Raw genomic sequence first — 16300 nt, forward strand, 5'->3', positions numbered from 1 at the left:
TCCAGCACCTGTCTCTGTCTCTCTTGTTTACTCTTGTGGGGTCGAGGTCAAACCCACAAAAGTAAACCAGAGAGACAGAGACAGGCAGAAACAAGGAAAATGCCCCTTGTATTTGAATACTATGCAAATATTCTTTAAAAATAACTTTTCTTTTAATTTTTCCAAAATTTAATTCTTTTCCACACTTACAGTTGAAAAAGTCTCAATGACTGAAACCGGTACTGAAATATTTAAAAAAAAATTATTTTAGCATTTTCTACCTTGACTGTTTTTTTCCCCATATATATCAACTCATGTGTTCCTTTTCAACCTTCTACATATGTGTGTGTGTGTGTGTATACACACACACATATATATACATATACATATATATGTATGTGCATATATATATGTATGTGTGTGTATATATATATATGTATGTGTGTGTATATATATATATATATATGTATATCTATGTGCATATATATATATATATGTGTATATCTATGTATGTGTATGTATATATGCATATCTATGTGTATATAAATGCATATGTACATGTGTGTGCATATATATAGAAATATATCTATGCGTGTGTGTGTGTGTGTGTGTGTGTGTGTGTGTGTGTGTGTAAGAAGAAAGGAAATGAGAGGAGTATTTTCGTCTTAAACATTCTATTCAATTTTCCCACACTGCCTTGGCTGGAATGACAACAAACATATCAGCAGCAATAGCAGCAGCAGCAACAACAGCAACAACAACAATACGACAAACATCACCACTTCTATAGTGTAAAGAGACAAAGCAGTTTACACTCTGATGAAAAGACACAAACATTTGTTATTGAAGCCGGTTTTACAGGTGGGCACATATTTTTATTTTTGGGTTCCCCTGTTAACAAGTCAAACCGGTTTGTCAGATTGAAGAACAGTTATTATTCCTGCCAATAATCTCACCTTTACTGGCAAGCTGGTCAGCTTCAGGTTATACTTTAATGGATGTGCTGTAAACAGATTGTAAGTTTGCTTTTTTTCCCCCCCATCTTTGTCTTCATCTATTTTGGCTTGGTTTCAATTATTTGTTTTTTTTAGCAAGTTTTGTTTCTGTTGGAAATTTTTGGTGTTTGTACAGGCTGTGTTTCTGCAGTTATCAGAGATTCAGTGAAGTTTTAATTATGTGCTGTCCTTGAAAGTAACCAAAATGGTAGATTTTTAGGTTGTTGAAAATACCAATAAACACAAAACCCTCTGATCATATTTTCGTGACTGATCTTTGGTTATTTTAGGCAGAAAATGGGTAAAAAAGGATTGATTTTTCAGACAAATAACTAAATTTTGTTCTACAAATAATGGAGAGGATATAAAATATGGAGTTGGTCTCAAGATATGACTGTCTGCTTATGAAGAAATGAAGGTCACAGTTGATCACAATATGATTTCAACTTAGAGCTGTCTCAGTCTCTACGATGGTCTACAGTTTTTCTCTTTTCTAATTTTAGTAAATACACCGAACCCATCCTCACTTTTGATTACAAAATAATTGCTTTCACAACTCCCAGTATACCAATATTATTGATTTCATTTCATTAGATAGCACACAAGCGAAATCATACCAGGTGGCATTCATGCATTTCTAGGAAGTGTCGGTGACATGAGGGAAGTAAAGTCAAATGGTGACAACTGGGAATACAAATCACATTTCGATGTCTTGCCCCAAATAGTAGTAAGCTGACTTGTCTGTGTGTTTCAGATAACCATTCATGGCAAGATTGAAACATTGAGCCTCTTGCTTCTTTTTTTTTTTACCATTGCAAATAACAACAAAATCTCATCAAAGCCATTGACCATTATGTGGAAGCACTCCGTCGGTTACGACGATGAGGGTTCCGGTTGATCCGATCAACAGAATAGCCTGCTCGTGAAATTAACGTGTAAGTGGCTGAGCACTCCATAGACACGTGTACCCTTAACGTAGTTCTCGGGGATATTCAGCGTGAGACAGAGAGTGACAAGGCTGGCCCTTTGAAATACAAGTACAACAGAAACAGGAAGTAAGAGTGAGAGAAAGTTGTGATGAAAGAGTACAGCAGGGATCACCACCATTCCCGCCGGAGCCTCGTGGAGCTTTTATGTGTTTTCGCTCAATAAACACTCACAACGCCCGGTCTGGGAATTGAAACCGCGATCCTACGACCGCGAGTCCGCTGCCCTAACCACTGGGCCATTGCGCCTCCACCCATTATGTAAAGACAACTGGAATGGTCATTGTCTTAGTGATCCTCTGTAATCATGTCAAAAACACTTGTGATTTAAGCTACAGGGATGTAAACAGACCAGCATCAGTTGTGAAGCAATGTGGGGGGAACAAACACAGACACACAAATATATATACACACACACACACACATATTTCTGGTAATAACATCAGTGTCTTTGGCTATTATTTGTTGCTCCACCAGATCTGATTATTTTCAAGCCATCTACCACAGTGATAGATATGGCTGTTCAGTTTCTGAGGAAATTAAGAGTAGTTCTACAGTTAATTCTTGGGATTTATTTGTTCAATCTGTGCTGTATTCTATAATAATAATGAAATTATTGTACACAGTGCTCAGGTGCACCACAACTTGTCAGAAAGTGTGTATAAAGTATATGCAGTAATGTAAAAATGTCTGGAAAGCGAACAATGTATGAGTCAGATACATGCTTGCGTGTGTATGGAGGAGAGAATATCAGGTGTTGGCAAATCTCAGGAAGCATGGAAGTTTTGAAGGATGCAGTGCTCCGACAACTAACAACTGATGCTGGCAGTTTGTTCCACGCTTCAGCAACTCTCAGCGTGAAAAAATGTTTCCGAAAGTCATGGGAGCTGTGCTGTTTTCTGACTTTTTAAACATGTCCACGGGTGTTAGACAGGTGGAGTTTGAAAAGGTGCTCAGAGTTATTGTTTGTAAGATGGTTAATAATTTTATGGGTGTCTGCCAAGTCAGCTGCCAGACGTCGGAGTTTCAATGTGTCCATGTCAGTTTCTATGGAATGGTAAAGAGGAAGACAAAATAACTAGACTGATTCTGGTTTCAGAGGACCTGTAAAAGAGCTAAGCTCTTTCCTTCTAACCAAGTTATGAAGAAAACTACAAAGAGTGATATTGTCTCCTCAGCAATTAATGGCCAAATAAATTTTTCAACACATGAAGTTACAAGAAGACTGGCAACAGATGAAGCCCAGCTTGATATTGTGTAAGCTTGTTATTGTTGAGTTGTGCTTAGCCTCGTCAGAGCAAACCTACAGGATAGAGAACATTGGTCAAGTGACTGGGTGTAGTCTACAGTTCCTCACCTCGGGTGGTTGGGGACAACACAAATATGAATTGATTGTATAAAGTCACGAATCTACTTTTACTCTGCTATCCAGTGTGTTCTGAGAATCAAACTAAAACAATATCAATAACAATGAATGATTGTACATTATCAATAGCAATTACTATTGGGTGATTAGTAATAGTGAGAAGGTAGAATAAAGGGTAGGTGGGGGCGTGCTGACGTATTGATACAATTGTGGTGGGGGGTAATTAAAAGGAGCGTTTTGTGCTTACAAACGTTTCCAAACAATCTACCCACTTATAATCGGTGAAGGAAAGATTAGTAATTATTCCATCAATGCAAGCAATGAAGAAGGAACCAGCAGAAAATTTGTTAAAGAGATAATCAAACTCTATGTTAACTATGTAGACACACACACATATATATACATACATACATACATACATACATACATACATACATACATACATACATACATATATATATATGTATATATATATATATATAGATATATATATATATATATATATATATATAGATATATATATATATATATACATATATATATATATATACATATATATATATAAGTACATATATATCAATATAAGTACATATATATATATAATATATACGTCTCTCTCTCTCTGTGTCTCTCTCTCATTATATATATGTATATATATATATATTAACATTTGTTCTTACATTATATATATATTGTGAAGTATATTTGCCACCTAAATGTGGCTAACCCTTAAGGGTTGATGCTACTGTTGTTTATAGCCCCAGGAAGACGTCTCCTCCAGCTGGCTATTGACACACCGTCTGTGCCCTATCAGTATTTGCAAAGGGAAGTCATCTTTCCCATCTCCAGCCTCACCTGATACACATGGACCCATCATCAGCGTGTAACAACCACCGTTTTTCTTTATTATGATAATAAGTATCTATTACAAAGGAGGACAATACAGGACATTACAAACATATAAATGTGCTAAGTGAGTTTGTATTTAAAATCCAATGAATCATATATATATGAATTAAAACTTTTCACAAACTCATTTTCACAAAATATGGCCAGAATACCAGTGACTACACCTTGCTTCTACCATGGGTGGAATTAAGTAGGGACAGTCACTCCCAACTTCCCCACGACATCCTTCCATCTTTTCTCATATATACTTCATGACAGGTGTCTTCTCTCCAGCCCTATCTTGCCCTTCAGATGGTACCTGAAGTAGAATAGCAAACCAGGGTTGGAGATGAAGGATCCCATCACGATTCTTTGCATTCTGGTTCTCCATGCACACTCTTTCATTACTGCGACCATACACAGAAAACATGTCTCACCTTCCTTTGATAGTTTGGTTGGTGGTACAATATTTATCACAGACTCAGCTGATAGTTGTACTCTTCTTAGATGTGACAACATGTGTTCTACATAAATTGGATGGAAGCACTCCGTCGGTTACGACGACGAGGGTTCCGGTTGATCCGATCAACGGAACAGCCTGCTCGTGAAATTAACGTGTAAGTGGCTGAGCACTCCACAGACACGTGTACCCTTAACGTAATTCTCGGGGATATTCAGCGTGACACAGAGAGTGACAAGGCCGGCCCTTTGAAATACAGGTACAACAGAAACAGGAAGAAAGAGTGAGAGAAAGTTGTGATGAAAGAGTACAGCAGGGATCACCACCATCCCCTGCCGGAGCCTCGTGGAACTTTAGGTGTTTTCGCTCAATAAACACTCACAACGCCCGGTCTGGGAATCGAAACCGCGAGTCCACTGCCCTAACCAATGGGCCATTGCGCCTCCACTTCTACATAAATTATCAAGCCTGAAAGCTCCAGGTACTGTACAAGAGCATGTAGGACAGTTTCATCATCCTTCCCGCACGTTGGGCATGCCGGTGGCACTGATATTCTGTGCCTGGACAATCTATCATGGATAGGTAACACATCCCTATAACACTGCCAGGTCAGGGATCTTTGGTAATTATCTAAATAACCCGACCTGAAGGTTTTTTGAAACAGGTTGGCTAGCTGGTTCTCATCGAACCCTAGAGCCTCTCCTAGGACGTCATTGCTCTTATACTCTACCATCCCTTTATATTCCTATGGATTAGCGTGAGTGCCTTTCAACATTTCTTTTGCCATTCAGTCGTATTCTGTCTTTTAATCAAATCAGGTGTAAATTCCTCCAAGGAGGCCAGTCATGGAAAGAATTCCCCAGCAACCGAATTCCACACCTAGCTACCATCCAGGTAGAGCCAGATATACCTTAGCCTCAGTGCATGCCTGCACATCAATAGCCATGGCATCCCTAACCCACCCTTTAGCAGTTCTTGGCAGCATACGGAGTGCCTCACAAGCAGTTTTCCCTCCCACAAAAAGTGGAAGAGAAGTTGCACCAATTTGCATAGCCATGAATCAGGGCAAAGGACTATGGTCAGACAGTAGGTGATAACAGACGCAATAAACACCTGCACCACCTCGGCCCTCCCTTCCAGACCAGGTCCTGACTAGGGCTTCCACCCTGCCTGCCACCTTACTCCAATTCTTCTCTGTCTGGGAATCTGGTCCAAGCCAAACCCCAAGCAATTTAACAGGACCATCTGTTCACTGCCCCATGACACAGGACATTATCGGCTTGCTGCTCCAGGTGCCAAGCCGCAAACCGATGGACTTGTCCTTATTAACTTTTGCCCCTGCCGCTGCCTCATATCCTTTGATTGCATCCTCACCATCACTGCTTGACAACTGGTGTTGGTGTGTTTGTGTCCCTGTAACTTAGCAGTTCGGTTAAAAGAGTCTGATAGAATGAGTACTGGGCTTAAAAAATGAATCCTGGGGTGAATTTGTTTGACTAAAACCCTTTGAAGCGGAGGGCCAGCATGGCCATAATCAAATAGCTGAAACAAGTAAAAGAATAAAAGAATATATATATATATATATATATATATATATATATGGGACAGGAAGTAAATATGTGCCGGGATATCAAAAAGGAGATCTCACGGAGAGGGCTGGATGGAAGGCGTTCAATGACATAAGGGATGTGCTCAAGGGAAGGTTGGACAGGACCACCCGCGCCAACCTCATTAACAGTGCAGTTCTGCCTGCAATGTTATATGGTAGTGAAACATGGGCTACCACAAAGAGAGAAGAGCAAAGACTGGTAACGGCTCAAAGAGCCATGGAAAGGTCAATGCTTGGTATCTCGTTGAGAGAGCACATAAGTAGCAAGATCATCAGAAAGAAGTCCGGCGTGAGAGCTGTCATCGCAGAGTATACGCGCAGCAAGTATAGATGGGCTGGACACGTCGCCCGGCTCACCGATAATTGGTGGACGCACGCAGTTGTTGAGTGGTACCTGCGTGAGAGGAAATGACCACCCGGAAGACCTCCACGACGGTGGAGTTACGATTTCAAGAGGATGATTGGGATCACGTGGATGAGAAAGGCGCGATCCAGAGAGGAGTGGACAGCGAGCTGTGACCAGCGGTGTCAAATGGACGCCTGACGGACTGGTTGGTCAAGGTGATCAAGGTGATATATATACACACATACATATATGTATATATATATATATATATATATATATATATATATATATATATATATATATATATATATACATACATACATATATATATGTGTGTGTGGGTGTGTATATATATATATATATATATATATATATATGTATATACACTGACATATATATGCTAAACATTCAGCAAAAACCAGAGAAAACATGGTAGAGGCTACTAAGACATGTAAGTCATACTTGTGAATAATTGCTATGAATGTGTGTGTGTGTGTGTGTGTGTGTGTGTGTGTGTGTGTGTATTGCAAGGTATATTGCAAGGGATACAAACATCGATTAAGTCACCTCAGTACAGAAGGTAGAAACAACTGTATGATGCATTATTGAATAAATCTACCCCCATTTTTCTTTGATTATATTAAAAAAAAAAAAAAAGACTCCGCCGGTTACGACGATGAGGGTCCCAGCTGATACGATCAACGGAACAGCTTGCTCGTGAAATTAACGTGCAAATGGCTGAGCATTCCACAGACACGTAGTTCTCGGGGAAAATCAGCGTGACACAGAGAGTGACAAGGCTGACCCTTTGAAATACAAGTACAACTCATTTTTGCCAGCTGAGTGGACTGGAGCAATGTGAAATAAAGTGTCTTGCTCAAGGACACAACGCGTCGCCGGGAATCGAACTCACAACCTTACGATCATGAGCCGAATGCCCTAACCACTAAGCCACGCGCCCTCACCTTTGATTATATAACCCTTATATAGATATACACATATATTTATTTATTATCGACTTATCATTTCTACTCTTTCGACTAACTTACAGTTTCTGGATCCAACAAAAGCACAAGTGGCCATGAAGAAGAACATGTGGACAACATTGTGTCAATTGCTCCTGTTTGGATGTATGCTACATTATGGTAAGTTCAAATTAAGAGTCCATCCCCTTTCTAACCCTTTCATTACTGCATTTATTTTGAGATGCTCTCTGTTTCTTTCAGTTACTTTAAATATAACAAAGAATTTAGTAAGAGTGGCTGAGTGGTAAGTAGCTTGCTAACCAACCACATGGTTCCGGGTTCAGTCCCACTGCGTGGCATCTTGGGCAAGTGTCTTCTGCTATAGCCCCAGGCCGACCAATGCCTTGTGAGTGGATTTGGTAGATGGAAACTGAAAGAAGCCTATCGTATATATGTATATATATATATATATAAGTGTGTGTGTATATGTTTGTGTGTCTGTGTTTGTCCCCCTAGCATTGCTTGACAACCGATGCTGGTGTGTTTACGTCCCCGTCACTTAGCGGTTCGGCAAAAAGAGACCGATAGAATAAGTACTGGGCTTACAGAGAGTGAGTCCCGGGGTCGATTTGCTCGACTAAAGGCGGTGCTCCAGCATGGCCGCAGTCAAATGACTGAAACAAGTAAAAGAGTAAAAAAGAGTAAAGAGTAAGAGTATCATTCAGCCAGTGTTAGGAACATTTATTGTGACTAAAGTTTAATGGAAGATTTTAATTCAAAACTAATGAAAGCAAGACATTTGTACTCAGAGCCAGAGCCGGTTTCAGCTGGGTTGGTAATGAAAGGGTTAATTAGATGGTAAAATCTCTGCTAACTTCTTTAATGGATCAAAATATTTTAATTAATCAAAATTACATCTCTAGAGTAATAGTCAATTCATAAAAAGTAGGGATGATAATCACAAATTGTTTATTAATTGAAATTAATTAAAGTGAAATGAGGATGCTGTAAAATATGTCCCTGTGTATTTGCTCCACATCATTATTCTTAATTAGAGTTTAGCCAATAATTAATCTTTATATATAAAAGTGAAGTTGTGTGTCTGTCTCCTACGATTTAGATTCCTAACTACTCCCACATTTTGCGGTGCAGTTTAACCAAAACCGGGTATCTTATAGTCGTGATTCATATCGAGCCTTTCTGGGTATTAGCGCACGTCTACGATGAGTCTACGATTTAAAAAAAAATTTACCATAATTTTTTTCCATTTTAATGCATTTTTTCGCTATTATATAAGGGAAGTAACTCTCTAAAAATGTCTACAATGAGTCAACGATTTAAAAAAAAATTTACCATAATTTTTTTTCCATTTTTAATGCATTTTTTTGCTACTTTTTGGCTATAACTCTCTAAAAATGCTTATATAGTTATTTCCCTTACAAACCCGAGCAACGCCGGGCGATACTCCTAGTTTCTTATAAAATGTTAAGGCGGTGTCACTCTACCAACAACTCTATTATGATAGAAACCATCTTTAACCCTTTTGTTACTGTATTTATTTTGAGATGTTCTGTGTTTCTTTCAATTATTTTAAATATAACAAAGAATTTAGTAAAATAACTTAGTTGTCATTCAGCTAGTGTTAGGAACATAAATTGTGACTAAGGTTTGGTGGAAGATTTTTATTCAAAACTTATGAAAACAAGACCTTTGTACTACAGAGCCAGAGCCGGTTTCAGCCGGGTTGGTATTGAAAGGGTTAACAGTCAACTCTTCCAACAGCCTCTTCCTCTCACCTTCCTCCCTGATCATCAGATCTTCCTCTGACCATCAAATCTTGTTCTTTGTCCTTGATATAAACAAAGTGTTTTAATTGAGACTAGACCTTATTTATTGATCTCAGAAATATAAAAGGTAAAATTGATCATGCTAAGATTTGAACTCTGGACATAAGTTCTGGATTATATTGTGGTTTAAGGCCAATCTTTTCTCTAGATCCTGACTGTAGATATTCTGTGTGTCCAGTCTAGTTTGTAACTTACAATTCAGTGTATAGTTTGCTATGGTTGTCTTCACTACAACTATTAACTAGTAAGGGATTCACATGGTTGGTCAACCTCCTAGAAATAGCAGTGGTCAGCTCCTCCACAAATCTCACCTTTATGTCTTAAAAAAGAAAATGGGCAAACTTGAGGCTAAGCAACAACAGCAACAACATCATACAGGCATTGAGCCAATAAGAGAGCAGAGAAAGCAAACCTTAATTCTCACTTTACCATTTTTGAAAAGAGAGACACATTGAATCCTGAATGCATAGGTAGGCTTTGATTAATTTTCTCTGTGCCGGTGGCATGTAAAAAGCAACCACTACACTCACGGAGTGGTTGGTGTTAGGAAGGGTATCCAGCTGTAGAAACACTGCCAAATCAGACTGGAGCCTGGTGCAGCCTCATGGCTTCCCAGACCCTGGTTGAACCGTCCAACCTATGCTAGCATGGAAAACGGGCGTTAAATGATGATGATGATGATGATGATGATGATGATGAAACACAGGTGTGTGTTTGAATAGTTTGCTTTATAAGTATATGGTTGTGGGCTCAGTCACATTCTGTGGCACCTTGGGCAAGTGTCTTCTACTATGGTCCTGGGCTAACCAAAGCTTTGCAACTGAATTTGTTAGATGGAAACTGAAAGAAGCCTGTTGTACATATACATGTATGTATATATATATATATAATATATATATATATACACACACACACACATATACATACATACATACATACATACATATATATATATATATATATATATATATATATATATATATATAATATATATTTATATACATCATCATCATCATTTAATGTCCATTTTCCATGCTGGCATGGGTTGGACAGTTTGACTGAAAACTGGCAAGCTAGGGAGAGCTGCACCAGGTTCCAATCTGATTTGCCATGATTTCTACAGCTGGATGCCTTTCCTAACACCAACCACTTCCAGAGTGTAGCGGGTGCTTTTTATGTGCCAGATATGCAATATATATATATGTAATAATGAAGTCAAACCAAATAGAGATATTTTGAAATCATTTAATATGTACATTTTGGGTCTGCGTAAATTTTGGGAAACATTGATTACATTAGACCTTCCTCACTTAAAACATTAGTTGTTATATTTAATTTGAGATGAAATTCTGGTACTGTATATTGCTTCTGAGTGTAATACAAAATATACACACACACACATTCGCGTGTGCACACACATTCGCGTGTGCACACACACACACACATACAATTTTTATACATACATACATACATATATACACAGACACATGTGCATATGCACACACACACATACACACACATGCATACACAATTTTTATACATACATACATATATATATATATACACACACATATGTACACGTGCACACACACACATACACACACAATTTTTATACATACATACATATATACACAGACACATGTGCATATGCACACACACACATACATACACAATTTTTATACATACATACATACATACATACATACATACATATATACACAGGCACATGTGCACATGCACACACACACACATACACAATTTTTATACATACATACATATACACACACACACACATGTGCACTTGCACAAACACACACACACACACACACACACACACACCACACATTCAGACATATATACGCACGGGGTGTTTGGGTGCTTGGGCTAAATTTGACTGTTTGCATTAAAGGAAACAAAAACTCAATGCCTCATCCAAAAATAAAAATATTTTAAAATATGGAAAATAGGCGCAGGAGTGGCTGTGTGGTAAGTAGCTTGTTTACCAACCACATGGTTCCGGGTTCAGTCCCACTGTGTGGCACCTTGGGCAAGTGTCTTCTACTATAGCCTCGATCCAACCAAAGCCTTGTGAGTGGATTTAGTGGATGGAAACTGAAAGAAGCCCGTCGTATATATGTGTATATATATATATATATATATATATATATATAATATATATATATATATATATATATATATATATATATATGTGTGTGTGTGTGTGTGTGTGTGTGTTTGTCCCCCTAGCATTGCTTGACAACCGATGCTGGTGTGTTTATGTCCCCGTCACTTAGCGGTTCGGCAAAAGACCGATAGAACAAGTACTGGGCTTACAAAGAATAAGTCCCGGGGTCGAGTTGCTAGATTAAAGGCGGTGCACCAGCATGGCCACAGTCAAAATGACTGAAACAAGTAAAAAGAGAAAGAGAAAATCCACTAGGTCATGGCTGGGATATAACTGTTTACACAAAGTAGCTACCTCAGTGTCCACCATGGTCTCAAGCCAGCTCCAGAACCTGGCACATCTGTTTTTCACAGTGTCCCTCAGAAGATCTTTGAACACTTCCTTGATCTTGACCACCATCTCAGCCTTGGTGCTGCAGGCAGAGTGGTCAGTGTCTTTCTCAGGCACTCCCACATACAGAACCCTATCAGATAAAAAATGGGGGGGAATTGGGAGGACAGAAATTGGGGCTGGTGAAGTTGTAGAGATTCTCCAACAACCACTTCTGACTCTTTCTGGAGAAGCTGAACCCTGCTTCTACACATAGGGTCTTCTTATAGCAACCCTCTATTGTATAATTCAATAGGGCCTATATCAAGGTCAGTAAACATTGTTGAACACTGGTTAACTCAACAAAAGGAAGGGATACAAGAAACACACACACAAATATTGAAGCAAGTTGATGCTCCAGAGTATATAACTCTTCTTTTAACCTCTTACTGCTTCAACAGGTGAGTATTACATACTTGGTGAGTTTTGTATTAATTGTGATATGATGTAAGTTGTTGTTGTTGTTGTTGTTGTTGTTGTTGTTGTGTAGCTCCAAAAAGGCAACTACTGTGATTGAGTTGCTATAAAGGCATGAAAAAATTATCAGTAAATTGTTAATTGATAATTGATAATTACAGGATTTGCAAATGATCTACCACCTAGATTTATTAAAGACATGAATGGCTTAGAGTTGAGTGAAGATACAAAAACAGGTAAGTGTTTCACCTATTTTTTGTTTTCTACTGTTATCCTTTTAAAAAGATCTTTAATTTTGATCTATGATCACTTAACATCCACTCTTCTATGCTGGTATGTGTTGGAGGAGACTTTTTGAGACACTGTTTTGTAGATGGTTACCTTTTCTGATGCCATCCATGTTAGTCATCATATACAACATACAGGGACATGGTTTACCTATTCTAAAAACTGGATTAAATATGGCTAACAGATTAATGCTATTTTGAAAGCAACAATTTAATTCAATGTAATATAAAATTTCAAATTTTCTATTATAATTGGTTTCCAATTTTATTGATTTAAGGAATTATAATTTGGACAAAACTTTATATTCAGACATTAGAGTTTTTGAATCAGCTTTCTCCTTTCTGGTTTTGAGAAGCCTAAGATTGGCATTTAATCAGTGTGTTACATATCCCAGTATGCCAATAATTACTGGTTTAAACCTGAAATTGTAATCTGGATAGAGTAGCTTTAGATTCCTCAATAGTTCAGCCTAGGTATTTTCTTTTGCACTGATCTTTAGCTTTATGTTAACATCCGCTGGGCAGCCGATTTCCACAACTGTACTCAGTTTCTCTTCTCTATCCCAAATCATTATGTCAGGCCTATTGTGTTTACATTTTATTGAGGTTTTCACTGGGTCATTCCACGAGTACTCCTTTTTATTATGAGTGGCTATGGCTTCCACCATACTGTAGGTTCTTATTTCTTTATCCTCGGAGTTATCCTTCCGATGGATCTCGTTATACAGTGTCCTAACTACAACATCATGTCTCATCCGTAGATAATACCGTGATGACATTTTCAGACAACTGCTTATGATGTAGGAGATATCTTCGGTGTTAACTCCACAAAGTCTGCATTGGTTGTCACATTTTGCTGCTTTTCCTGCATCTCTGTTCCTTCTGTGCATTAGGTATTTGGTTGATATTTCCTGTTCCTGGATTGCAAACGCATACCCTTCAAAGTGCAAGATAGTAATACAGTTGTTGGTCCATGGTAGACTACTTTGATGATCAATGTTACTATCATTCTGGAGCTTTCTACTAACATATCCATGCATGGTCTGCTGATATACACTCATCCTTTCATGCATGTAATTATGTATGTATGTAGTATGTATGTATGTATGTATGTATGTATGTATGTATGCGTATATATGTATGCATGTATGTATTATATATGTATGTTTGTATATATGTATGTATGCATGTATATATATTTCTTTACTACCCACAAGGGGCCAAACACAGAGAGGACAAACAAGGACAGACAAAGAGATTAAGTCGATTACATCGACCCCAGTGCGTAACTGGTACTTAATTTATCGACTCCCGAAAGGATGAAAGGCAAAGTCGACCACGGCGGAATTTGAACTCAGAACGTAACGACAGACGAAATACCTACTTCTTTACTACCCACAAGGGGCCAAACACAGAGAGGACAAACAAGGACAGACAAAGAGATTAAGTCGATTACATCGACCCCAGTGCGTAACTGGTACTTAATTTATCGACTCCCGAAAGGATGAAAGGCAAAGTCGACCACGGCGGAATTTGAACTCAGAACGTAACGACAGACGAAATACCTACTTCTTTACTACCCACAAGGGGCCAAACACAGAGAGGACAAACAAGGACAGACAAAGAGATTAAGTCGATTACATCGACCCCAGTGTGTAACTGGTACTTAATTTATCGACTCCCGAAAGGATGAAAGGCAAAGTCGACCTCGACGGAATTTGAACTCAGAACGTAACGGCAGACGAAATACGGCTACGCATTTCGCCCCGCGTGCTAACGTTTCTGCCAGTATATATGTATGTGTGTGTGTGTGCTCACGCATGTGTGAATGTATGTATAAAAATGTGAGAGACAGAAAGCGGAAGTCTTGAAGCTCTTCATTCAGAACCACTGCAGTTGTTTCGACCTATTATGGTGCATCAGTACCTTTACTCTTTCTTTTACTCTTTTACTTGTTTCAGTCATTTGACTGCGGCCATGCTGGAACACTGCCTTTAGTCGAGCAAATCGACCCCAGGACTTATTCTTTGTAAGCCCAGTACTTATTCTATCGGTCTTCTTTTGCCGAACCGCTAAGTGACGGGGATGTAAACACACCAGCATCGGTTGTCAAGCAATGCTAGGGGGACAAACACAGACACACAAACATATACACACACACACTTATATATATATACATATATACAACAGGCTTCTTTCAGTTTCCATCTACCAAATCCACTCACAAGGCATTGGTTGGCAGTGGGACTGAACCCGGAACCATGTGGTTGGTTAGCAAGCTACTTACCACACAGCCACTCCTGCGCCTATAGTTGAGATAATATACAAAACAATTATAATGCATCATAGGTGCAGACACATCTCCTCAGGTGTGATTTTTTCAAAAAGTACCTCACTTTTTTACTTGCTGTTTTTCTGATTTCTATACGAATACATTTTGGCTAGTGTAGCATAGGCGCAGGAGTGGCTGTGTGGTAAGTAGCTTGCCTACCAACCACATGGTTCCGGGTTCAGTCCCACAGCGTGGCATCTTGGGCAAGTTTCTTCTTCTATAGCCTCGGGCCGACCAATGCCTTGTGAGTGGATTTGGTAGACGGAAACTGAAAGAAGCCTGTCGTATATATGTATATATATATATATATATATATATATATATATAATATATATATATATATATATATATATATATATATATATATATAATAAATATTAGGGAATAAATCCAAATTTACAGGAAAAAATCAGATTTAGGATTAATCGATTTTATAGTAAAATATTATAAAATATTATTCGAGACAAACCACTATTTTGCAAAACAAACAAGAAAAGACTTAATCAATACTTCATAATTTGATACTGAATTATGGAAGTCCACCTGAAGATTGTCGATCAAGACAAGAAACGATTGTAGTGGCGGTTTTTTTGACTATTTATTAAAATTTATGTATTGATTAAGTCTTTCCTTGTTTGTTTTGCAAAATAGTGGTTTTGTCTCGAATATATTTTATATATATATATAATATGTATGTGTGTGTATATGTTTGTGTGTCTGTGTTTGTCCCTCTAGCATTGCTTGACAACCGATGCTGGTGTGTTTACGTCCCCGTCACTTAGCGGTTCGGCAAAAGAGACCGATAAAATAAGTACTGGGCTTACAAAAAATAAGTCCCGGGGTTGATTTGCTCGACTAAAGGCGGTGCTCCAGCATGGCCGCAGTCAAATGACTGAAACAAGTAAAAGAGTAAAAGAGTAAAAAGAGTATAGTAGCCATCTCTCCGAATAAAGAGTCTTGTGAATTCCATTTTTTTGTCTCCCTCATTTTTTATATAAACTCTACAGACACAGAGGAATCCCTTAAGTAAATCCAGTGGCATATACCTTCATTCTGTTGTTGACATCAGGTGCCTGAATACTGTAAATAGGCTTTAAGTAGCATACTACAAGGTGTGTACCTGAATATAAAATTATTACTATGTATGTGTGTGGATGTATCTATATTATTTATCAGTTTCTCTCTACTTCTCTCTCCTCCCCTCTCTCTCTCTCTATATATATACACACATCATAAGCGAAATGTGTAACCTCTTGAAAGAGCTGTTCT

The 16300-nt window shown here is 38.3% G+C and overlaps 1 protein-coding gene across 9 annotated transcripts in view; it reads left to right on the plus strand.

The window, feature by feature from the left end:
* Positions 1 to 757: 757 nt before the first annotated feature.
* The window catches only part of LOC115232601 (cadherin-87A-like), a 164230-nt gene continuing 148687 nt past the window's right edge, over positions 758 to 16300 (plus strand). For 4 of the 9 annotated variants that reach the window (XM_036500639.1, XM_036500641.1, XM_036500637.1 and 1 more), the window contains exons 1-3: positions 761 to 995; positions 7681 to 7774; positions 12574 to 12648. In XM_036500639.1, the coding sequence (XP_036356532.1) occupies positions 978 to 995; positions 7681 to 7774; positions 12574 to 12648 (187 nt within the window). In that variant the 5' untranslated portion in view covers positions 761 to 977. Of the gene's footprint in view, positions 996 to 7680; positions 7775 to 12573; positions 12649 to 16300 lie in introns of all 9 variants that reach the window. The other 5 variants (XM_036500642.1, XM_036500643.1, XM_029802578.2 and 2 more) reach the window with 3 other exon arrangements.

Source organism: Octopus sinensis, linkage group LG2, assembly GCF_006345805.1.
Source record: "Octopus sinensis linkage group LG2, ASM634580v1, whole genome shotgun sequence".
NCBI classification, from domain to species: Eukaryota; Metazoa; Mollusca; class Cephalopoda; order Octopoda; family Octopodidae; genus Octopus; species Octopus sinensis.